The sequence below is a fragment of the Puma concolor genome, chromosome B3 (genome assembly GCF_028749965.1).
Source record: "Puma concolor isolate L17-30 chromosome B3, mPumCon1.1.hap2, whole genome shotgun sequence".
NCBI lineage: Eukaryota > Metazoa > Chordata > Mammalia > Carnivora > Felidae > Puma > Puma concolor.
In genome coordinates, this window is record NC_141672.1 from 95,347,867 (window position 1) to 95,373,788 (window position 25,922).

Below are 25,922 nucleotides of genomic sequence, written 5' to 3' on the forward strand. Positions count from 1 at the left end.
CTCACTGCCTCATACCTTAAACATCACAATACCCTCTTAGCTGACCTAATCCTAATTTCTCATCCTGCTACCAGGCAGTCCCACTAAAATACAAGTTCGTTCAACTCAAACATTTCTATATGAGTCTCTACATGGTACCTACACTCAAAGAATTCATCACCTAATAGGGAAGACATACATTTAATAATTCTCTTGTCTAAAAACCTCATCAATACAACCATTTGAAGAACAAATTATCAATATTTAGCAGAGTTGAAGGTACGTCTACCCTGATCCAGGATTCCACTACTAGAAAGTTGCCGTATCTCCTTAACATGTACACAAGGAAAGGAGCATGTATAGGAACGTTTACAGAAACATTATTTGTAATTGAAGAAAAAGAAACTACAAACAACCTAAGTGTCCATAAACAGGAAAATATTTTTAAGTTTTTATTATAAAATCTTTTAAATATAGAAAAGTGTATATGTATGCATATAAATGAATATATGTGTGTATATACACAAACACACACACCCATATGCCCATCACCCACATTCTAAATTAAAAGTTGGCCATCTTGCTTCATCCTACTCCTTTCTAAAAAAAATGTACTTTACAGCTGGCACATACTGCATTTGGTTGTTATATCTCTAGATTAATTATATGCTCAGACAGTTTCCTCCTCCCCGCCCCCCCCCCCCGCTACCCTTGTTTTCCTCTCCTATGACATTAAATGGCCAGTTCATCTATATCTCACATTCTGTATTTTTCTGATTGCTTCATCTAAGGTGGTGTTTAATTTCTTTCATCTCCCATATTACTTATAAACTCAAAGTCTGAAAAGTCCGACTAAATTGAGATTTTAAATGTTCTACAAAATTACTTCAGGCGTGCCTGGGTGGTTTAGCCGGTCAAGCATCCAATTCTTGATTTCAGCTGAGTTCACGATCTCATGATTAGTGGGATCGAGCCCCATGTCAGGCTCTGTGTGGACAGTGCAGAATGTGCTTGAGATATTCTCTCTCTCTCTCTCTCTCTCTCTCTCCCTCTCTCTCCCTCTCTGCCCCTCCACTGCTCTCTCTCTCTCTCTCAAAATAAATAAATAAACATTAAAAAAATACTTCAGTTGATGCAGTCTATTTGATACTGAATCACATCAGGATGCACATATTTTTTGGCTCATTGTTAGTGATGCCAAGATTAATAACAAAGCTGGTAATAAGCCTGATCCTTCCACTGTAAAGTTTTATTGTTTTGAGACCAACTAGTATTCTGTGGAGTGTTACTTTGGCACCATGCAAATTTCTACCAAAAAAGACAATTCAATTGTTAAATTACCAATCTTCAGAGTAAAGAATAGGTAATAGCCATCTCCATTTGTTTTTTTTATTATATATTGTTTCAAATTATTCTCCTTATTCTTTTTTATGTTCAAATTGTTTCAATTTTGGCCAAAAAGAGCCTCTACAGGTAGGCTTTTCTTGTGTCTTTGAAAGGTTTCTTGCTTCTGGCACAAATTGTCCTAGGTTCACTATGTACGTTCCCTGCCTCAGTCCTGGAACCAGTCATTTCTTCAATAAAGTATTTAAAGAACAAAACTGAGGTAATACAAGTACTTATTATCTACGAAAGTGACACACTTTCAAGATCCTTTCAGAGGACACATCTAAGATATAAATATATATATGGATGGAATTAAGAAATATGGATATTTTGGGGTGCCTGGGTGGCTCAGTCAGTTAAACGTCTGACCGGCTCAGGTCATGATCTCATGGTTGGTCAGTTCGAGCCCATGTCAGACTCTGTGCTGACAACTCACAGCCTGGATCCTCCTTCAGATTCTGTGTCTCCCTCTCTCTCTGCCCCTCCCCCATTCATGCTCTATCTCTCTGTGTCTCTCAAAAATGAATAAACATTTAAAAAAATTTAAAAATAAAGAAATATACATATTTTAAATCCTGAATTCATACTGACATTTATAATTCAAGTTCAACATTATAAATATCCTTTTTTGCCTAGCTCCTTTGATTTTGTATTTCTATTGACTTCTAACATATAAGCATACAATCTTATTTATTGGCTTTAACCTAAACATGTATCCAATGGTATCAGAATAAAAACATCAACATTATGGGGCGCCTGGGTGGCGCAGTCGGTTAAGCATCCGACTTCAGCCAGGTCACGATCTCGCGGTCCGCTGAGTTCGAGCCCCGCGTCGGGCTCTGGGCTGATGGCTCAGAGCCTGGAGCCTGTTTCTGATTCTGTGTCTCCCTCTCTCTCTGCCCCTCCCCCGTTCATGCTCTGTCTCTCTCTGTCCCAAAAAAATAAATAAACGTTAAAAAAAAAAAAAATTTTTTTAAAACATCAACATTACAACTAGCAATAAAATGAATGAGGTTTAAGATTTCTCGGCAGTTCTTTTTGTCCTTAGCATATATGCCATTTGATATAGAGTTCAAAAGTCACTTGAGTGTGTTTTTCTCCATGTATTTAAAGAACTATTTTGATATACAATAGGTTCATTTTTTTAAGTTTGTTCCCAATTTTAGAGATTGTTTTTATTTTCATTTAATTGTAATTTTTGAATGTGTAAAATATTTACATAATTCAAAAGTCAAAACTAAACAGGAATCTCACTTCCATTCCTATTTCCTTCACATCATTCCCTCTCCCTCCCTCTTCCCCACCCCAAGGTAACCATTTTATTAATTTCTGGTTTGGCTTTTCAGTTTTTCTTTTTGAAACATAAACAAATTAGTATATATATTCTTACTCGCACACACACACTTCATATACCAAGAGAGTATACTACATACACTGTTCTGCACTTAGCTTTTTTTTTTCCACTTAATATATTTCCCAGAAAATTCTCCAGAGATTTACCTCATTCTATTTTACGCCTGCATAATACTATGTGAAAATACCAGTTTATTTTTAATTAAAAAAAAAAAAAACACTAGTCATCTTTTACTCTCTAGCAAGTAAAAGACCACCTTATTATTAGTTTAAGGCCCTCTATCACCTGCTATAACCTCACACCTTCACCTTGTCCACTTTTCTCAATTCCCACCTCATAAAGGACCCTGATAGCCATCAGATTCTAAACAATTCTTATTCGATACGTGTCCACCTTACTCCATACCCAATGCCTTCCCTCATGCTATTTGCCCAGTTTAGATAGCTACCTTCCTTCTCTCCAAATCCTCCAATCAAAGCCCATTTTAAAAATTTCTCTTCTCCAATAAACTTTCTTTTAAAATTTTTTTAATGTTCATTTATTCTTGAAAGAGAGAAGGTGGGAGAATGAGCCGGGAAGGGACAGAGAGAGAGGGAGACACAGAATCTGAAGCAGGCTCCAGGCTCTGAACTGTCAGCACAGAGCCCAATGTGGGGCTCAAACTCAAAACTGCGAGATCATGACCTGATCCAAAGTCGAAGTCAGATGCTCAACCAACTGAGCTACCCAAGCATCCCTCCAATAAACCTTCCTTAAATGAGCTAATTCCTCAATAATCCTTCCCTTTAAATTTTCTCAGGTATTTATAGCATTATCTATGTTTTCCCTTCATTCATTAAACAAATGTTTAGTATGTGCCAACAGAAAGGTAAACAAAAACAAGTCCCTACCCTCATGGAGCTTGTGTTCCTGGGGAAGAGGCTACCAATTAATCAATCAGTAACAGTGGTACTATGAAGAAAATATAAGGCAGAATAAGAAAAGAGAAAATACTGGATTAGAGATGGGGAATCACCATTTTAGACAAAGTCTAAGGAAAGGCCTCTTCGAGGAGAGGACATTTGAGTAGAAATGTGAATTAAGGGAGGAAGCAAAGCAAGGAAGGATTCCTGAGAAAAGCATCATAAAGGACAGGTCACTCTTTTGGCTCAGCATCAAAACATCTTCATATGTCCAAGGAATTCCCCTCTGATGAGTCCTGAAAGAAGCCAGAAACTTCTACCTACTAGTGAAGCTAAATATTTGCTTTTCCAGCTTTCCACGCAGCTAGGGTGCAGTTACATGACCTCCACTCCAATAAAGAAACGTCCAGGATGGACTATAACTTAGGAAATAAATGCATAAAAAAGCAGCAAGTATATAGAATCCATTATGGCAAGAATGGAAGCAGATTCCATTGACAGTGGTGGTTTCTTCCTGTGACAAATTCCTTTTCTGCTAAATTAACCAGAGGTGGTTTCTGGTTTTTAGAACTAAGCTGCTTTTTTTAAAGAACTAAGAATTCTGACTGCTCCTGGTGATCCAGGGAGATGGCACAGCAAGTTTAAGGGCCCTAAGCTTGAGTGAAAAATGATAGCAGGATATGCAGTCACAGAAACAGAAATGGACCACATCATGTAGGGTGTTATAGGCACTACTAAGTACGGACTTCACTGAATTTACCAGGAAGTTGTTGGAATGTTTTCAACAGGAGAGTGTTGTGATATGACTTATATGCATGCGTATGTGTATATATATATATGGTCCATTGAGGCATTTTATTTGCACATATGTATTATATCCCTAGAAAAAAATCTCAGGATGTTCCCTCCGGTGTGTTTCATCTTCCTTCTTCATGGTCCATGATGCCAGCTGAGGTTAGTACAATGAAAGCAAATTGGCTAGACAGGAGATTATTCTGCCATTTTTCTACATCTTTGAGTTGCCCATCAAATCTGGGGCTGATCACTCCACAGTTTAACCTGCCCATGAAGTTCCCAGCAATTTTCCCAGCTCTGTGATCATCAACGATTTCAAAATCGCCAGCATAACCATGCCTCATCATCACAGCTATGACTTTGGAGCATGGCCTGATAAGAACCTGGTGTTTGCCTCTCTTTTTGGCATTGTTAATACTCTTGAGAGAATCTGCCAGGACATTTATGTGCATCATTACGGTGGCACAGAAAGATGGCAGAAAAGAGCTGATTTACATTTTTTTAAAACTACTCCTGTTATTATATGGGTAGTACATAGAGGGAGGCAAGAATTGAGGCGGGAATACTACTTAGGAAATTATTGGAGGCAACAGCTGATGATGCCTTAGGCTAGGAAGATACCTGTGCAATTATTTACTTTTTACCTTTAACTAGGTTTAAATCTAGCATCTAATTTTGTGCTCTCTCCATTTGTTACCTGTTCAGTTTCTTTTCTCTGTCTTCTTTTGGACTGATTCTTTTTTAATATTTTATCTATTTCTTCTACTGATTTGGAAGTTACAGCCTCTATTTTTGTTCTTGCAGTGGTTCCCTAAGAATTATACCATGCATTAAAAGTCTAGAGTTAACCAAAATCTTGCTTTAAAAGACCTAAGCAGGGACACCTAAACGGCTCAGTCGGTTAAGAGTTTGACTCTTGACTTCAGCTCAGATCATGCGGTTCCTGTACTTGAGCCCCACATCAGGCTCTCTGCTGTATGCTAGGAGCCTGCTTCTAATCCTCTGTCCCGCTTGTACTCTCTCAGTAATAAATAAACATTAAAGGGGCGCCTGGGTGGCTCAGTCAGTTGGGCGTCCAACTTCGGCTCAGGTCATGATCCTGAAGTCCGTGAGTTCAAGCCCTGCATCGGGCTCTGTGCTGACAGCATAGAACCTGGAGCCTGCTGCCGAGTCTGTGACTTCCTCTCTCTCTCTCTCTCTGCCACTCCCCCGCTCAAGATTTAACTCAAAAATAAACGTTAAAAACAAACTTTTAAAGAAATAAACATTAAAAAAATAAATAAAGACCTAAGCAAGCATCAGTCAATGGCAATGTGTGGACCCTGTTTGGATTACAATTTGAAGAAACTAAATGTAAATTTTTAAAATCTTTTTTTTATGGAGCAGTAAAAATACTCGGTATGGTACCATGATGATGAACACATGTCATTATGCATTTGCCCAAATGCATAGAACATACAACATTAGTATGAATCATAATGTAAACTATGGACTTTGGGTGACGATGATGTGTCAGTGTAGGTTCATCAATTGTAACAAATGTACCACTCTGGTGGGGATACTGATAATGGGGGAGGTTATGCAATGTATGGGGGCAGATGGTGTATGGAAAATACTTTCCCCTCAAGTTTGCTGTGAACCTAAAACTGACCTAAAAAAATTATTATGACCTAAAAAATTAAGTTGGTAAAAAAAAAAAATCATTTTGGATAAAGAAATACCTGAGAAAGTTTACAGTTGTTAGATGTTCAGTACTCCCCTTTTTTGTTCCATAAGATATTTCAATAAATGTGAATGTTGCATTAAAAAAACAAAACCATCAGCAGTTGTGGGAAGCCTGGGTGGCTTGGTCGGCTAAACGTCTGACTCTTGATTTAGCTCAGGTCATAATCATTGGGATCTGCACTGGGTGTGGAGCCTGCTTGAGATTCATACTCTCTCTCTCTCTCTCTCTCCCTCCCTCTCTCTACCCTCCCCCAACTCAAGCTCACTCTCTCTAAAAAAGAAAAGAAAAAAACATCATTTTGGAGATGGAGGAAATGTTAACACTGCCTCAATACGTAATGATATTAAGGAATTATGTTTATATTTTTCTGGATAATTGTATTATAGTTTAAGTTTATATATTTTTAGAGATAAAAACAATACATTTATAGATTAAATAATGTGATACTTGGGATCACTTTTAAAATAATGAGGGAGACAACCGGGTGGCTCAGTCAGTTAAGTGTCCAATTCTTGGTTTTTGCTCAGGGCATGGTCTCATGGTTTGTGGGTTCGAGCCCCACATTGGGCTCCACACTGATGGTGAGGAGCCTGCTTGGGATTTCCTCTGTCTCTCTCCCCCCACCTGCTAGTGAGCTTGCTCTCTCAAAATAAAATAAAAAAATAAAATAAAATAAAATAAAATAAAATAAAATAAAATAAAATAAAATAAAATAAAATAAAATAAAATAAAATAAATAAAATAAAATAAAATAAAGAGGAATATGTAAGAGACCATTTTAGTCTTGAGTTGATCATCATTGGCCAATGAATACATAAATACATGGGGGTTTCATTATACTCTCCTTTGCTTTTACATATTTAAAGTTTCCCATACAAAGGATATTTTTAAAACTGACCCTCCTTCTATATAATACAAAGACCTCAGAACCTAGAACCCTTTATTCCCCTTCTGCTATTGCCTTGTCTTTTAATCCATTAGACGTTCTGTTTTATGCAGTTAAGATTCATTTTTATTTTCCAAATATGTGTCACTTTACTTTTCAGCCCTTCATACGTTTCTTTCATGCCATGTGGTATCAATTTCATTCTGCCCAAGTATGTCCTATAGAACTGCACTACTATGATGCATATGGCTATTTAATTAAAACTTCAGGGGTGCCTGGGTGGCTCAGCAGGTTGAGTCCGACTCTTGATTTCGGCTCAGGTCATGACCTGTGAGTTCAAGCCCCACATCAGGCTCTGCACTGAGTGTGTAGAGCCTGCTTGAGATTCTCTCTCCCTCTCTCTCCGCCCTTCCCTTGCTCATGCTCTCTTTCAAAACAAACAAACAAACAAACAAACAAACACACACTTCAGTACCCTGGGGCACCTGGGTGGCTCCATCAGTTGAGCCTCCGACTTCAGCTCAGGTCATGATCTCACCATTCATGAGCTCAAGCCCTCCATCGGGCTTGCGGCTGTCAGCGCAGAGCCAGATTTGGATCCTCTGTCCCCCTCTCTGCCTCTCCCCCATTCACATTTCCTCTCTCTCTCTCAAAACAAACAAACAAACCAAACTTCAGTACCTCAATCACACTAGCCACATTTCAAGTGTTCAATGGCCCTATGTGGCTTAAGACTATAATACTGGACAGCACAGATAAAGAGTATTTCCTGGGGCGCCTTAGTGGCTCAGTTGGTTAAGCGTCTGTCTTCAGCTCAGGTCATGATCTCACAGATCCTGAGTTTGAGCTGTGCGTCAGGCTCTATGCTGACAGCTCAGAGCCTGGAGCCTACTTCAGATTCTGTGTCTCCCTCTCTCTCTTCCCCTCCCCTGCTTGCGCTCTGTCTCTGTCTCTCTCTCTCTCTCTCTTACTCTCTCAAAAATAAATTTACATTAAAAAATATTTTTAAGAGTTTGGCCACAAACTTACTAAGTTTAAGATGCTTTAGCTAGGTTATAAGTTTCTTGTGGATATAGACAAGGTTTTCTTTTAGTGCCATTTGCACCCATAAGCACTTTGTAAGTGTTACATACATAGGTGGTATTCAACTAACCAAGTATTTCTCTCAGTACTGACATACTGCGACTTTGTCACAGATTTTTCTATGCATTGTATGACATTTAGCAGCATCCCTGGTCTCTACCCATCAGATGCCAGTACCACCACCCTGTCCCCCATTTTATGACATCAAAAAAAAAGTCTCTACATATTGCTGAATGTCCCTTGGAGGTAAAATATACTTGATTAAGAACCACTAATGCTTAATTTCTATATACTGGGATATTACCATCCTTTCACTCAACTGGACACATCAAAGTTATATGAGAAATACAGAACCCAGAAATGGACCCACAAATGTAATGGCCAACTAACCTTCAACAAAGCAGGAAAGAATATCTAATGGAAAAAAGTCTCTTCAGAAAATGGTGCTGGGAAAACTGGACACCAACATGCAGAAGAATGAAACTGAACCACTTTCTTATACTACACACAAAAATAAATTCAAAATGGATGAAAGACCTATAAATATGAGACAGGAAACCATCAAAATCCTACAGGAGAAAACAGGCAGCAACCTCTTTGACTTCAGCCACAGCAAGTTCTTACTAGACCTGTCTCTGGAGGCAAGGGAAATAAAAGCAAAAATGGAACTACTGGGACCTCAGCAAGATGAAAAGCTTCTGCACAGCGAAGGAAACAACAAAACTAAAAGGCAATGGATGGAATGGGAGAAGATATTTGCAGATAACATATTGGATAAAGAGTATCCAAAATTTATTAAAAAAAAAACTCATCACACTCAAAATACAAAAAACAAATAATCCAGTGAAGAAATGGGCAGAAGACATGAATAACATTTTTCCAAAGAAGACATCCAGAGGGCTAACAGACATGAAAAGATGCTCATCATCCAGGAAATACGAATCAAAACCACAACGAGATACCACCTCACACCTGTCAGAATGGCTACAATTAACAACTCAGGAAACAACAGATGTTGGTGAGGATGCAGAAAAAGAACTTATGCACTGTTGGTGGGAATGCAAACTTATGCAGCCACTCTGGAAAACAATATGGAGGTTCCTCAAAAAAATTAAAAATAGAAATACTCTACAACCCAGCAACTGCACTACTAGGTATTTATGCAAAGGATACAAAAATGCTGATGTGCAGAGGCACATGCACCCCAATGTTTATAACATTGTCAACAATAGTCAAATTATTTAACTATCACTATCAACAATAGTCAAATTATTTAAAGAGCCCAAAGGTCCATTGACAGATGAATGGATAAAGAAGATGTGTGTGTGTTGCAAATGGCAAGATTTCATTCTTTTTGATTGCCAAGTAACATTCGTGTGTGTGTGTGTGCGTGTGTGTGTGTGTGATTGCCAAGTAACATTCGTGTGTGTGTGTGTGTGTGTGTGTGTGTGTGTGTATGCGCGCGTGCATATACACACACTGGAATATTACTAAGCAATTGAAAAGAATGAAATCTTGGCAGGGGCGCCTGGGTGGCGCAGTCAGTTAAGCGTCCGACTTCAGCCAGGTCACGATCTCGCGGTCCGTGAGTTCCAGCCCCGCGTCAGGCTCTGGGCTGATGGCTCGGAGCCTGGAGCCTGTTTCCGATTCTGTGTCTCCCTCTCTCTCTGCCCCTCCCCCGTTCATGCTCTGTCTCTCTCTGTCCCAAAAATAAATAAAAAACGTTGAAAAAAAAAATTAAAAAAAAAAAAAGAATGAAATCTTGGCATTTGCAACAACGTGGATGGAACTAGAGTGTATTATGCTATGTGAAATAAGTCAGAGAAAGACAAATATATGATTTCACTCATATGTGGAAGTTAAACAAAACATGAACATTGAGGAAAGAAAGGAAAAATAAGATAAAAACGGGGAGGCAAATCATAAGACTTTTAAATACAGAGAACAAACTGAGGGTTGCTGTGGGGGGTGGGGGGAGGTGGGGGGAAGGGCTAATGGGTGATGGTCATTAAGGAAGGCACTTGTTGGAATGAGCACTGGGTATATATGTAAGTGATGAACCACTAAATTCTACCCCTGAAACCAATACTACACTATATGTTAACTTGGATTTAAATAAGTTTTTTAAAAAATGAGTAGATAGACGTGCCACTTATAGAGATGGTACTCTAGAATAGGATCCGCTTTAGGTGGAAAAATAAGAGTTAAGTTTTGGCTTTTAAGTCGTCCAGGTGAAAATGTCCAATGAGAACTTGGCTGTACAAAAAGAAAGGTCATTGGGGCGCATGGGTGGCTCAGGTGATTGAACATCTGACTACAGCTCAGGTCATGATCTTGTGGTTCATGAGTTCAAGCTCCACACTGGGCTCTGTGCTGACAGCTCAGAGCCTGGAGCCTGCTTAGGGTTCTGTGTCTCCCCGCCCTTGCCCTCTCTCTGCCCCTCCCCCACTTGCACTTGGTCTCTCTCAAAAATAAATGAACATTAATTTTTTTTTTTTTTTTTTTTAAAGAGAGGTCAGGGCTATAAGTACACTTTTAGGACTCATCAGCATATAAAATGGCATTAAAAGCCAAAGGAGTGGATGAGATCTTTAGGCTTAAGAGAAAAATGTATACTGAATTAATGAACAAAGAATTGGTTTATTTATAACTTCAAACTTACCATCTAGGAACATCTTACATCTATTCATGTATTCCTTTTACTCTATGAATAAAATTTTGTGCTGTGTGCTAAAAACAAAACAAACAAACAAACATATATGAGGTAAGAATCCATCCATGCCCAAACTGTAGCCCACTCCAATCCAGCATTTCTCAAATTGTTTCCTAAAGCTCCAGAGGACTGTGGTGCTGAGAAAGGCAAGGGGTTAAGGAGTAAGCATAGGTTGGAGGTGACAGAACAGTTTCACCCTCACTAAAGCAAAACCATCTCCAAGTGTTACAGTATTATATAGAGAACATTATTTGTTATTTTTAAAAGAAGATGTCTTTTCTTCAGATATAAAACGGTTAAAATTTTAAATCTCACGTAAGAATTACTTAGCAGCTCTATTGTACTACTACTCCACACCCAAGTCCTTATTAACATAAACCTAGAGAAGATTTACTACATTCATCTGCAAGTCCTGGCATGTATGTGATTTACCCGTGCTCCCGTTTTATTTTTTTACTCTAGCCAAACAGAAATCAGGTAAAAGGTGTATGGATAAATTAGGGCCTCAAAATTAGATTCTGAAATATTAACTCATTCAAATAAATTTTAAATACCAAATTACATAGCATGAACTTGTTTTAGGCAGTACCCAGAATGTTGTGACTCCTTTTCTCCATTAAGGTTAAACTTCCTTGTCTTACATAATATACATTTACTCCCAAGCATGCTATATAAAAAATAACTTTCATGCTCTACTATAAACTTGTCTAAACCAGTTTTAATATTGTTTTAAATATTACAGTATAATCTCAGGTACCCTAAAGATCACATCCTTATACAAAGCTATGTTTATTTCTTTGAATTTCTGATACCAAAAGATGTGATTAAATCAGAACCATGCTAATAAATTAAGTTCCTAATTCCCATAGAAGCTTTGTATTTATCAGATCTACATTCCCTATTTCTCTATCTACATTCTATCTGTGCATCCCAGTGTCCCTATTTAACTGTAAATTTATGAAGTCATTACAAAGCTGTTCTCCATAAAACCTAAAACAGAAATGTAATCTAAGGATAAAAAATATTTATTGATGATTATTTAATATTCATGTTTAAAATAAGCTCAAGTTCCTTATCTAAAGCACATAAATTACACACACAAATACATACACAAACACTAAACTAAGAAGTAGTAAGGATTCATCTGGATATTAAGTCCAGAACTTCCCATGCACAGGCCAAACCCTAATCTTCCTCCTATACTCCCTGATGTTGCTATGACCTTTTTTACCTCCCTGAATTAGAAATGTGAGAGCTACCCTTAACTTCCTCCTTCCCTCATGTCTCTACATACAATTGGTCATCAAAGACTATAGGGTCTACTTCACATCTCTTTTTCTCTTAATTTCTTTTTTCTCAAATAGGCAACAGTTTTATATAGCTCAAAAATCCAAACACAGAAATGTATGCATTGAAAGTCTCAATGGAAGCACTTACACTATTACCCTTCCCCACAGCCACAAATAATCACCTTTACTAGTTTCATGAGTATCCTTCCACTATTTCTATTATTACCAAATGGTAGCATTACTACATACACTGTTCTCCACTGGCTTTTTTACTTAACACATCCAGGAGATCTTTTCCCATTAGTCCATAGACAGCTTCCTCATTTTTTGTACAGCTGCTTAGTATGCCGTTGTGTGGATAGGTCTTAGTTTATTATGGCTGGACACTATCACTATTACAAACAACATTGCAACTAAGAACTGTGTAAATATATCACTTCATTTCATATAACTGTAGGATAAATTCCCTGAAGTAGGATTGAGACAAAAGTAAATACAATTGTAATGTTGATACACATTGTGAAATTACCTTCACGTCATTTATAAATTAGTCCTCTTCTCTCCAGTCTTTGCCACTGCATTCTCATGCCTACTTTAAAAAAAATTTTTTAACCTTTATTCATTTTTGAGAGACAGAGTATGAGCAGGAGATAGGCAGGGAGAGAGGGAGACACAGAATCCGAAGCAGGCTCCAGGCTCTAAGCTGTCAGCACAGAGCCTGATGTGGGGCTCCAACCAACAAACTGTGAGATCATGACCTAAGCCGAAGTCAGAGGCTTATCGGACTAAGCCACCCAGGTGCCCCTCTCACGCCTATGTTAATCAAGTACCCCTTTAACTGGTTTCCTTCCATCCCAACTATTGTCAATCCTATTGTCAACTGATCATCATTTTAATGATTTTTTAAATATACACTATAATTAATATTCTAATTTTTAAGTTCCAAAGATTACTGAAAAACTCCCTTCAATCGTCCCTCCTTATCTCTACTGTCCAAACCCAATCCTCTATCCATCACCCAAGAGTTAAGCACTTTACTACCGGTTCAGGATTTACCTTACCAGACCATATTCTTCACATTTACACGTATATATACCTACCTGCCCCTCCAAAATACAGCACTGTTCTGGTTTTTTTCCTTATGTATATATTTAATAACATAGTATATATACTGTTCTGCAACTTATCGCTCAGTATATACCGTGTTCATTTCTTCAAATGACATTTTATTCCATAATATGAATATACCAATTACTTGGTTATTTTACTATTACGACCAGTTTTATTTTTCCAGATTTTTTATTATAAACTGCTGCAATGAACAAACTTGTATATGCCTCCTTATGCACATATAATAGTGTTCCTCTAGTGCAGACAACAGGCAATAGACTTGTTGGGAATACCATTTTAAATTAATAGATACTAACAAATTGCCCACATCAATTTACATCCCCAAACCAACTTATATTCCCAATAGTTTATATAATATTTATTATTTCCTCACAATATAGTCAATTTTAATATTAGCAAGCTTTTAAAATTTTGCCTAACTTTAATATGTAGCTCTCATATTACTAATGAGATTGCATAACTTACCAAATATTTATTGGCCACTTACGTCTTCTCGTCTGAAACTGCCAGTTTGTATTCCTTGTTTTTCTATGTCACTGTTTCTTTGTAGGAGTGCATTATATATATATTTCTTGTTTATTATATACATTACAAATATTCTTCCCAGTTTATTTGAAATTTCTGTATTTTGGACATTGTCATAAAGTGTTAAACTGGGGTTTGGCTAAATTTATCAAAATATCTTCCTAAAACATACAGTCATGTATTCCAATCACCTATCAAATACAGACTTTAATTATATGTATATTTAACTTGAAGTGAAAAATAAATAGTTGGCCACCTACCATTCCACTCATAAACATAAAGCCCAGAATAACCCTGAAATGGGAATCTCCCATCTCCTCAGTGGGTCTCTGTTCTCAAATGCTTCTTATAGAGTCAATTTAACATTGCAATGGGTGAAAATTTAATATATAAAAAAGTTTATTTGGTACAACATAGCCCATAAATGTAGGCCAACTTCCACTAGGGCACAATTGAGGAAACAGCAATATATTTCATCACTTGGGGAAAAACTGGCTGTATTGGACTTACTGAGAGATGGTATCTCTACTTCCCATGTAGCAACTTCCTACAAAGCATTTCAGACTTTTCTGGATCTGGCCCGTGCATCACTGTGGCTTCATCAACTCACCACTTCCTACTTGCATTTATACTCCAATAATACAGTTACCTATAATTACCCCTACATATTATTCTGTCTTGTGACATCATTCCTTTATATGTTATTTTACCTAAGAAGTCTCCTTACCCCAAATTACCTCACCATGTTCATATTCTTTCTTCAAAACTCAGTTCAGACATTACCTCCTCCAACAAGCTCCTGTTGCCCTTCTCAGCAAAAAGAATTAATCATTTCTCTATTTTCTCATTGTGCCCTGAACCTACTTCCATAAATATATGGATTCCACTCTATTACAAGGATTTGTTTACAAGCTCTCCTCTGCTGCAAGCCTTAGGAAGTCAGGAAGTCTCATTCTTATGTGTATTTTAGTATTCAGCAGTTTCTAGTATCCCACTCAATAGCTATTTGCCAAATTAAACAAGTCCTCTCTATTCAGCAGTACAACAAACACTAAAAACACATACACAAAATAATTGAAACCATGTTCTTTAACTGAAGATATTTCATAACCTGAAAGGATATGTGGATTATAATAAGAGTGGTTGTGATTCTTTTTCTTAAGTGGGCTTATACCGTAGATCACTGTTTTCCAAGCTGTAGGTCATGACCCTTTAGCAGACTGTGAAATCATTTAGCAGGTTAAAGTCAACATTTTTAAAAGTATCACCATATAGCAAATATAGTAAAAGTAAGCCACGTTTCATGAAATTGTTGTTCCAGTCATAAATATGCACACAGAACACACACATATAACATGTACGCAAAATACATTTATTTATGTATTATTGATGCAAAATACATTTTTTACTGTGGATCACAATAAAAAAATAATTGGAAAGCAACTTCCATAGTCGCTATACAGGTTCAGAGAAGCTTTAAATCAACAAAGTGATGTAGTCGAGGAAGGCCTCTTCAATGAAAGACATTTGTTTGGAGCACAGTCTAGCTCCCCACTACCTCTCTAATCTATCACTCCTCCTTATTCATTCTGCTCTAGGCACACAAGTCTTCTTCATCATTCAAACAAGCCAAACATGTTGCCACCTGAGGGTCTTGCACACGTTGTTTCTTCTGCCCAGAAAGCTCTTCACTTCTATAACTGCATGGTTAACTCCCTCGTTCTAGGACACCCAAAGAGATCTTTCCCTGACCACCTAAAATAGCAACCACCTTCTACCATTCTCACCCCTTATCCAGTTTTATTCCTTTTCATTCCACTCACTACCACCTGATAATTTATTTACTGTGCTTTTCCTCCCCTCTCATCCTGAATGTCAGCTCCAAGAAAACAGACTCTGTCTTCTGTTTTCATTACCATACCACCAAAGATTAGGACAGGGCCCAGCTAAAAGCAAACATGTCAATAGGCTCTGACAAGACTATCAAGGAAAAGGAAGAACATGCAGAATTGTGCCTGAGCATGGTAAACTACAGAGGAAACAAGGTTGAAGTAAGGTTGAAGATGCACAACGTGAAAGGTTTGAAAGCCAGAAAGCAGAGTTTGGACTTTATCCTGCAGACAATTGGAAGTCATTCAATGTTTTGAGCAAACGGTGATCCATTCAAACATTTATTCAGCACAAGTTCAATTCACTTTGCTTGGCACAATGCAGAGTGCAAAGGCCAATAGCACATGCTCTCTCCTCCACTGTTTAGGTTTAATAGCAGTGGGTTCAAAAAAAGTTTTAGGAAAATTATTCTGGCAGCCGTATGTAGGATGGATTGGACGAAGAGACTCTAAAGCTAGAAAGGGAAATAATAGGCAAAGCAGAGCCTCAGGACAAAGTGAGATCCAGTAAAGAGTAATCTAAAGAACTGTGCTGACTAATGGGTATAAATAATAAATTAGAAACATGTATTATGAACAACTTTAAGATTTAAGTATGATGATGATAAAGCTTACAAAGAAAAACTGAGCAATTTTCACCACTTTTAGATTTATTATTACCCAACCACTGCACTTAACAATCAAAGTGATCCAAGACTAAAAGTTGTGTGGAAGCAAGATTCCTAGAAAAGCAAAAAGAATTCACTTCCATCCAGTTCACAAAATAAGATGAAAGAATAGATTCATCATGGTGACAATGAAAAAAAAAAATGTGCAAGCTTGTACTCTATTTTTTTTTTTTTTTTTGAGAGACTGAGAGAGGGCACAAGCAGGGATGGGGTGGGAGGGGAGGCAGGGAAGAGAGAGAGACCCTTAAGCAGGCTCCAGGCTCAGTAGAGCCCAATGCGGGGTCTCGTTCCCACAACCCTAGGATCATGACCTGAGCTGAAATCAAGAGTCAGACACTAACCAAATGAACCACCCAGGCGCCCCTCTATTCACTTTTTCAATTAAGTAGAAATCAAATCAATGGTATCTTTTGAAAAAGAGAAAGAAGACATATGAGAAAACAGAAAAAGGTGAGATTAATAAAACAATGGCCAAGTAACAAAGGCCCATTGGGAATTGTTCAGCATAAATTCAGTGGCCAAGAAATCGTCATTACCCACCTTCCCCCATAAATATGCTGTGACTGTGAAGAAAAACAGAGGAGACAGTGGAAAGATTTAACAACAGGTAAATATGAAAGAAGTGACTGGTGTTAAGTTCAGGCTATATCTAATGCATACAGGAATAAACTAAGACAGAGAAATTGAGAGTCTGTATGAAAGGAATGGCTGAAGACACAGGTGGAACAATCACAGGGGCAAAATGTAAGACTTCACACAAGCCAGGATATAAGGGAAATTTTTCAGATCATTCACTTAAACACCATACCATCTGCTATGGTCTGAATGCCTGTGTGTCTCTCCCTCGCCCCCAAATTTATATGCCAAAGTGATGCTATTAGGGAGGTGAAATGTTTGGGAGGTGATTAGGTCATGAGGAAGGATCATGAGTAAAGTTTACATCCTTCTAAAAAAAAGCACCCAGAGAGCTCCCTTGCTCCTTCCAGCACATGAGAATACAATGGACAAGTCTGCAACTGGAAAAGGGTCCCCCCCAGATCCCAACCATGCTAGCACCTTGATCTTGGATCTCCCAGTCTTCAGAACTGTGAGAAATAAAGTTCCGTTGTTTATAAGCTACCAAGTCTGTGTTTATTATAGCAGCTCAGACTAAGGCACAGTTTAAATTTTTTCCCTCTGTTTAGATACATGGTAAGTGTTGTAGACACAGAAGAGTACAGGAATCAAAAAGACTGGACATCCAATTTTATGAGAGGAAATGACCTAATTCCAGTGTACAGTTCTACAATTAATAATATTATGACTTAGGGTAAATATCCATCTAGTTTCCACATCTGCAGAATGGAAGGGGATATTAAAAGAAAAGTACCATAGCAGCCTCTACTCACCTCCTTTAAAAGAATTACTACTGTAGTAAACCAAGTTACAACAATCACACTCCTGGGTATTTACCCAAAGAAAACAAAAACACTAATTCAAAGGAATACATGCACCCCTATGTTTATAGCAGCATTATTTACAATAGCCAAAGTATGGAAGCAGCCCAAGTGTCCACTGATTGATGAAATGGATAAAGATGTGATGTGATATATATATATATATGTATATATATACACACACACACACAAATATATACACATATATATGCAAAATATATATATGCAAATATATATATGCGTGATGAAATATTATTCAGCCATAAGAATGAAATCTTGCCATTTGCAACAACATATGGCTAGAGAGTATAATGCTAAGCAAAATCAGTCAGAGAAAGACAAATGCCATATGATTTCACTCACATGTGGAATTTAAGAAACAAAACAAGGGGGAAAAATGAGAGTCAAAGCAAGAAACAGACTCTTAATTATAGAGAACTATCTGATGGTTAACGCGGGGGGGCGGTGATGGGTAAAATAGGTGATGGAGATTAAAGAGTACACTTGATGTAATGAACATAGGGTGAGGTATGTTACTATTAAATTACTATATTGTACATCTGAAACTAATATAACACTGTATGTTAACTAGAATTAAAAAGCAAAATAAAATAGAAAAATAAATTAATGTCTTATCCCTCAAGTATAAAACAGAAAAAAGGTAACTGGGTTAGACGTTAGTCTCTTCTAGAAAAGATTCTACACAATGTAATAGAATCAACGATATTGGTGGAGGTTTAGCATATTTTATCATCAAAGGAAATAAAAGTGAACATTTTGTTTTCTTTTTAATTGTTTAATTTTTAAATTACCATGGATTATAAAGCTATATAATAACATGAAAAGGTGTATGTTTTAATATTAAAATAGGACTCAAAACTGAATAAATATTCTACGGGTTCCTTAACTGCAATTCCAAAATACAAAAACTCTTTTGATGGTAAAACCTTACCTGAACTGACATGAAGCTATTTATAGCCTTTACCCCATTTGGTAAAAATGTTCATACATCTCGCTACAGAAATAGTAATATGTTTGAAGAGGACTGGACTCTGTTGAAAGATTATATTATTACCTTGCCTATATCCAAAAAACTCTTTTAATTCCCAAACCTATTAGACCCCAAGGGTTTTAGTGGGCTATGATCCTATAATACTAATGGCTAACATTTGCTGAGCTATTAAATGTGTCAGACACTGTTCTGATCACTTTATATGCAGTAAATCATTTAATCCTACCAACCACCATGACATACGTATTATAATTATCCCTGATTTACAAAGTGGCAAACTGAGGCACAAAGAGATTAAGTAAATTGTCTGAAGTCACAAAGCTAGAGAGTGACTAAACTGGGATGAGTACATTTAAAATATTACACGTAAGAGGGAGAAAATACAAAATAGAGAACTGATTATGATAGAATGGTAGGATTCAGTGATTGTTTTCTCTATTCAATTAATGTATTACTATTAGTATAGTAAATAATCAAACTTAAAAAAATACAAGACTTCATTAACCTACAAAGTCCCATTTATGTGCAATTCCTAAGTCAAATTGCATAAACTGCACAGTATAAAACCCAAGCTCCTCAGTTTATGCTAATCATCTTCAATTTTTTATTGAAATACAACATTTTAATATGTTTTTCACTACAAGAAATACACAAAAACATATATTCATTTTAGTAATCAGAAAACCTGAATAAACAAAAAGAAAATAATCACTTTTAAAACTACACTCAGAAAAAATCAATTACAATTTGGCACATACCCTTCCAGATGTCAATACCATTTTTCCTTGAACAATGCAGGGCTTAGGGGCACACATACAACCCCCCCCCCCCATACACACACACAGCTGAAAATCTTGAGTATAACTTTTCTCTCCCCAGAAACTATTAATAGCCTACTACTGACATGAAGCATAATTATGGAAAACATAAACAGTCAATATACGTATTTTGTATATGTTATATACTGTATTCTTACAGTAAAGCAAGCTATAGGAAAGAAATTAAGAAAATCATGAGAAAATACAGTACAGTACTGTACAACACAAACAAAAACCTGTGTATAAGTGGACCCAAGTAGTTCAAAGCCCTATTGTTCAAGGATCAAGTGTATTATTTGTTTTTTAACCAAAATGGAATTGCTTTTAAACCTACTTTTTCACTTAACATATGTCAAGACATCTCTTCATGACTTTACCTTCTTCTAACATCATATTTTAATAGCTAGGCAGTACCCCACTGTGAATATGTACCCTAACAATCATTGTTAAACATTCAGGTTGTGTACAATTTTACAGTACAGTGATCAAGAGTTACTGACTCTGGAATCAAACTGCTTGGATCCAAGTCCTGGCTCTACCACATACTAACTCTGCTCCTTTAGATAAGCTACCTCACCTCTCTATGCCTGTTTTCTCTTCTGAAAAATGAAGGTATTTTCTACTTCGTATAATTAATGTGGGACGGGGGGGTCAAATGTTAATACACAGCTTTTACTATCAACAGTGCTGCAATTAGTATGCTCAGAGCTAAATCTTTGCACACACCCTTATTCTTATTACATCAAGAAAAATTCCCTTAAATGAAAATTCCCATGTCAGAAGGTATGACCATTCTTAAGGCTTTGAGTCTGCCAAATTACAGCTGGGTTTAAAGCCCTCATCAAATAGCTCTCTCACTTAATACTCATTTCTCTTCATCCAAGAAGGCGAAAACTGTGATCCAGTTAACAGCTGTTTCACTCAATTAGTTTTCGCTCTTCTACTTCTGTACCGCAAACCTAGACCTGTTATCATAAAAACTCAAAATTTTGTAGGAAACTTTAGGACGCCTAGCCCAAATCCTCATTCAGCATATTAATTCCTCCACCCTAGAATCCCTAACTGTACATCATCAGTGAAAGTAGAGAGCCTACCACCCAAACCAACCCATTATATTTTTACTGTTTCATGGAAATTTCTCTTGAAAGAATGTTGAAACCTGCCTCCTCCTACTACTCACTGATCCTAGTTCTTTCTACGCAGATCAAATCTGATCTTTCTGTGTGATAGACCTTTAAGTATTTACAGATAGCTATCATTTCTTAGATGAGCTTCTTTCTCTTCTTTGAGCCAAACAGGGCATTTTTCAGCCTTTTCTCCTTTCCTCATGTCCATTTCCTCCATGATCAAGGTCCTCTGGATATGCTGTATAGCTCACTGGTTTATAAACTTGAGTGTCTACCACCTGGGGAACTTGAAAAAAAATACAGTGGCCCAGGTCCTATCCTACTTAGGCTTCGGCCTCCATGTTTCTGCTCTCCAGGTGATTGTATATGAAGTCTGAGAACTGATGCAAGGGCCATGCGTATTGTGACAGTATTCTACCTGAAAAACCGACACAATATCCCAGGTATAATACAACCAATACAAGTAAAGCAGAGATAACACCTGCTCTTTCTACGTTGTTCTACCAACTCCAAAATGACATTTACTTTAAAAAATATTATACCATAGTGTTGACTCACGGTAAACATACAGTTAAAATTATCTGACTCTTTTCCACATTCTCTATTTGTGCACTAGCACCTTGGGCTCTAACTGCCAGCCTTTCCAATTATTCCCATTAAAAGATTAAGAGAACCAGGACAAAGAGTTTTAGACTCCTATTTCTAAATGTATCAATGACTGCATATGGATTCACCTTCAGTGGAGAAATCATTTCAAGCTTTAGCCTCTACACTTCCATCATGGACATACTTAAGTCTAAATTCAAGTATACTAGCCCATAAACAACTGAACTGACAGCTGATTGCAACAACACATCTACTCTGTGCAAAACACTGTTATGAACAAGGTGGGAAAACATACAGGCCTTAATACTAGTACACAGACCTTCTGGAGAGCATGATGGAATAACACCTTCAAAAAAGTTAAGTCTAATACCAAGATAGACGTGTTAATGCTATAGAAATTAATGACTACTAGTTGGAAAGCTCTGGGGCCAAAGAAATACTAGAAAACTAAGTTACCCTGAACTTTAACGTTTCATTTCCCTTTTTTTTTTTTTTTTTTTTTAAATATTTACAAGACAGAGAGAAGATGGACCATCAGTGAATTCATCCACACTTAGGCTACTTTCAAAGGGACACTGCACCCTCAAAAATACACACTCAAAATAAATTCATGATTCAAAATTTCATGAGTTCTGAATTCGTGATTTGTTTGCCTTACCTGTCCCTAACTTATGAGGTACTCAAGAGGAGGAAGAAAAAAAAAAAAAAAAAAGGCCATTCTACAGATGAGGCCCATTATAAATACATCTTAGAGATGCTGGGTGAGGGGGAGATCCCATCTGATATTTATTTTCATTTGCATGGCAAACATCAAAAATATACCTGGCATTTTCAAACAATTATGTCAGGAATGACCAGATGCTTCCTGTTGATGGAACAGTAGAGAACTACAGCCTGACAGAATCAAACTAGAGTTCACAGAAACAACTGGAAATGAATTTAGCTTCATTTCAAAACCATTAAACCAAAGTATGGCCTTACATTTTCGCACATTTACAGCATAACTGGCCCCCAACCTAAAACACCCAGATTGACAGAAACAGACAGAGAACTCAAACTCTAACTTAGGAGACTTAACTCTAAATATATGTATCTACATCACAAAAGTATTGTTTGACCAAATGTTTCACTGCAGGATTCCTTTTAAATGGAGAGGTCCTGCAGTGCTTTGACAGTGTCCCTTCTTCAAATATTACATTTACACACAAGTTTTCACAGATACATCTAATATGGAATTCATATTTTACTTCCATAGATTAAGATGTGGAACTAAAAATTAAGGTTAGTCACTTAAAATATTTTCCTGAGTCTCCAGGATATGTACATTAAGCAAACTTTACTCTTGATACTGTTTATATATCTAAATACCAAATTAAAAAACTTAGAACCCAAGACAAAAGTATAGGAATCAATCTTCCTAACCATATTTTTAAAATGTATCTTGTTTAATATACTCATTTGACATGTATGGTGACAGGATAAAAATGACAAATTTCTCAGTTAAAAAAAAAAGTCATAAGCATACAGTGGGGTTCTGGGAGTTTTCAGAAGTTACATGGTGTGATACCACAACAGACTGAATGCAGATTTAAAGATCTAGCTGTCTTGTATTAAAGCAGACATTTAAAAGACTTGCAGAAATGCAAAATAATGTCAACTCTTGCCAATATGTGACTTGTGTTAACATGTAATGGAATTTTATTGCTGTTATTTTGGGGAAAATACTTAAAAAGACAGAATTTTTAAAACGCATAAAGCCATCTTTAATTTCCTTAAATTCAAAGTCTGACTCTGAAAGTGGAAGTGTCAAGGCTGACGTTATGGGTCACTGCGAACACATTTAAACCAAGCTGGGTGGGTCTACAAGTGAAATAAAGTATCTGCAAAAAGAATTTAAGACTACTAACATCTGCATAATAAATTACAGCGCATCTTTAATTCTGGAATGGAAAATTACAAGGATTATTTACGGACTACATCAAAAACATTTTCCAGATAAAAACTATACTTCAGGGGGAAAAAAATGTACTTCAGAAAGTAACTTGCCTGAATCCAGACAGCAAATCAGTCTTCGGAGAGAGTACTTAAAATATTTCCACATTACCAAGCCCCCTTCAAAAGTACTGTGGTCGCTACCCGTCCTTTGAGCAGACGTCTGCTCGCCACAGTCCAATCAGGTTTAAAACAAGAGTATGTGTACAGAAAACAAGCTTAAAGTGGGGAAACACACACAAAGCAGGCCTCTATAATTCCTTCGGTTTCAGTTTTCACGATGCACCCCTGAGGCTACGCACGCTGATTCAACACGGCAGCACAGCTTCAACGAAGCACACTAAATACACACTGATTTCACTGTGTCCAGGCAGAAATGACCTGGCAAAATTCTCAACTTCTTTTCCGAAGCAGTGCACCCGCCCGGCGGCCAAGTCCCAAGAGCAGAAGTCTCGAGCATCCAGAACCGCGGGCTTTGTCCCCTCAGGGACTTGAGTCCCCGAGGTCGTGGCAGTAGCCGCGATCGTCCCCGCGCGGGCTGGGCCCGGCCCTCTGGTTAACCCTGTCCGGGCCGGCCGCTCCCGCGGCGGCCCGAGCGCCTCCCGGTCCCGCAGGCCCCGCAGCACACCGCGCCCCGGACCGGCCGCCCCCGCCGCCCCTTCTTCGCTCCGGGTAGGCTGGCGGGGCCGCCAGGCCGCCGAGACAAAGAGGCCGGCAGTTCCCGGAGCGGCGGGCGCCGAGGCCCGGCCGGGCCGCGCCAGCCTGCCTCCCTTCCTCTGCCGCCAACCGCCCGCCTCCCGGCGCCCGCAGAGCCCCCGCCGCCCCGGCTCGACCCCATCCCCGCCCCGGGGCCGCCGGCCGGGATCCGGCCGGCTGTGAGGCCGCGGCGCGCCGGGGCCGAGGAGGGGGCGGCGGCCGCCACCATGTCTGCCCGCCCCTCCCAGAAGCGGGGTGCCAGCGGACAAAGCGCGGCTGCGGCGCGGGCGGAGCGGGCGTCCAGGCCGACCCCGCCGACCCCCGCGGAATAAGCGGGGCCAGGAGCCCCGGAAACCCGGCGCCTTAATGCAATAAACAGGAAATCGCGGGGATGATCTGGGTTCCGGGGGAAGTGGAATTATTTTTTACCAGCGAAGAGATCAACTTCCACATCCGGTGGTAACAGGGCCCTACACAGACCCGCACTGACCTGGAAAAGCTTCGGGAGCGGCGACGGGGGAGCAGCAGGAGGTGGTGCGGGGACCCGAGGCGCCTCGTACCCGGCCGGGCTGACGCGGCCCCGCTACACACAAAGCGCTTCAGCTGCACAGGGCGCTATTTTCCGAAAATGCCGCGTCTGGTCGGCGCCCAAAATCCCCACCGAAAAGTCCCCCGTGCTGCGCGCGGAGGGACACATGGTGTGCGAGTGAGTCAAAGCTCCCAGCATCCCTCCCGGACCCGGCCCTTGTCAAGCCCTAGCCTGAGCCTTTCCGCCCCTGCCTTCGGTCGCAGATCGCTCCCCCACTCACTCCCTGACCCCATTCTAGCAGGAGGAAAGGGACGACAGATCTGATTTTTCTTTTTAACGGTCGAGAGGGAAATATGCAATTTGTAGAGCTTGAGCCACACAAAGAAAGCGGCGGAATGATCCGCTCTCGGCGACCGCAAGTCCCGGCTCGCCCGGCGCCTGCGCGGCACGGGGGTGGGAGCTGCGGCCGGCCATGTGCGCGGTGGAGCAGTCCGGCTGGTGGCCGAGTCTTCCCGCCTCTTTCTGCGGGGGCTGGCGGTTGGGATACTAAAGTGCGTGTTCCTACCTTCTTTTCTCTCTGACAAGACCGCCGAGACGGGGAATCCCCACTCCGAGGTTAACCAGAGTCGCCTAGCAGAGTCCTGGGAGACGGAAGAGCAGCCAGCAGGCTAGGATTTAACTTAAAGTGGCCCCAGATTCAATTAGCCAGATTGGGACAGGAGTAGCGGTTGAGGTACAAGAGGAGGAACGAAGGATGGTCCTTCTCCACTTCCATAAATTGAGCAGTCAGGTTCATGACGAAGACGTACTTATTTCTATAGCCTTTTTTTGTTTGTTTGTTTAACATACCGGTGGTGTCACAGGCGTCTCGTACTTAAGCGACCCTAAAATAATTGCTTGCTAATTTTCCTTGGATTACTGTCACCTCGGAGGTAGAGGTCTGTGTTTCCGTGGCTGGAATGTCAAGATTTTTGTTGTGTTGTATTTTATTAAGAAAGTAGCAAAAGTTTATTTGGAGGTGGTAATTTACAAAGTAAAAGTCTTTGGAAATTAATTTACTTGTGATGATTTGCTAAGAAATCCAACACACCGGTATGTTTTTAACAGATAAGCTTAAGAATGACTTTCCTACGTGGCTTTCCCAAGTTGCTAACGTGCAAATTTTGGCTTCCTATATTTAGGAGTTGGTAATATCTGAGACAGCGCCAAGAGTTCAGTCTAGGAGAGTTTACAAGCTTGAATGAAATCCATATTACTTTTTGATTTTGTGATTACTTCAGATAAGTAATTTATCTCCAGTTATCCTTTTGTGATATTGACGTGGTAAAGGCTTGTAAGTCTTTAACTTATTAAAACATTTTGCCTAAAACAGAAGCAAAG

General features: G+C 38.9%; 1 protein-coding gene and 1 pseudogene across 7 annotated transcripts in view; both read right to left on the reverse strand.

Annotated features, from left to right (window-relative positions):
* The window catches only part of GABPB1 (GA binding protein transcription factor subunit beta 1), a 69,886-nt gene extending 44,958 nt beyond the window's left edge, over positions 1 to 24,928 (reverse strand). For 5 of the 7 annotated variants that reach the window (XM_086710664.1, XM_086710663.1, XM_086710661.1 and 2 more), the window contains exon 1: positions 24,443 to 24,466. In XM_086710664.1, coding sequence (XP_086566790.1) covers positions 24,443 to 24,466 — 24 coding nt within the window. Of the gene's footprint in view, positions 1 to 23,371; positions 23,573 to 24,442; positions 24,467 to 24,503 lie in introns of those variants that run through there. The other 2 variants (XM_025919818.2, XM_086710662.1) reach the window with 2 other exon arrangements.
* Positions 2,347 to 6,403, reverse strand: LOC147580216 (small ribosomal subunit protein uS8 pseudogene; annotated as a pseudogene).
* Positions 24,929 to 25,922: the final 994 nt, after the last annotated feature.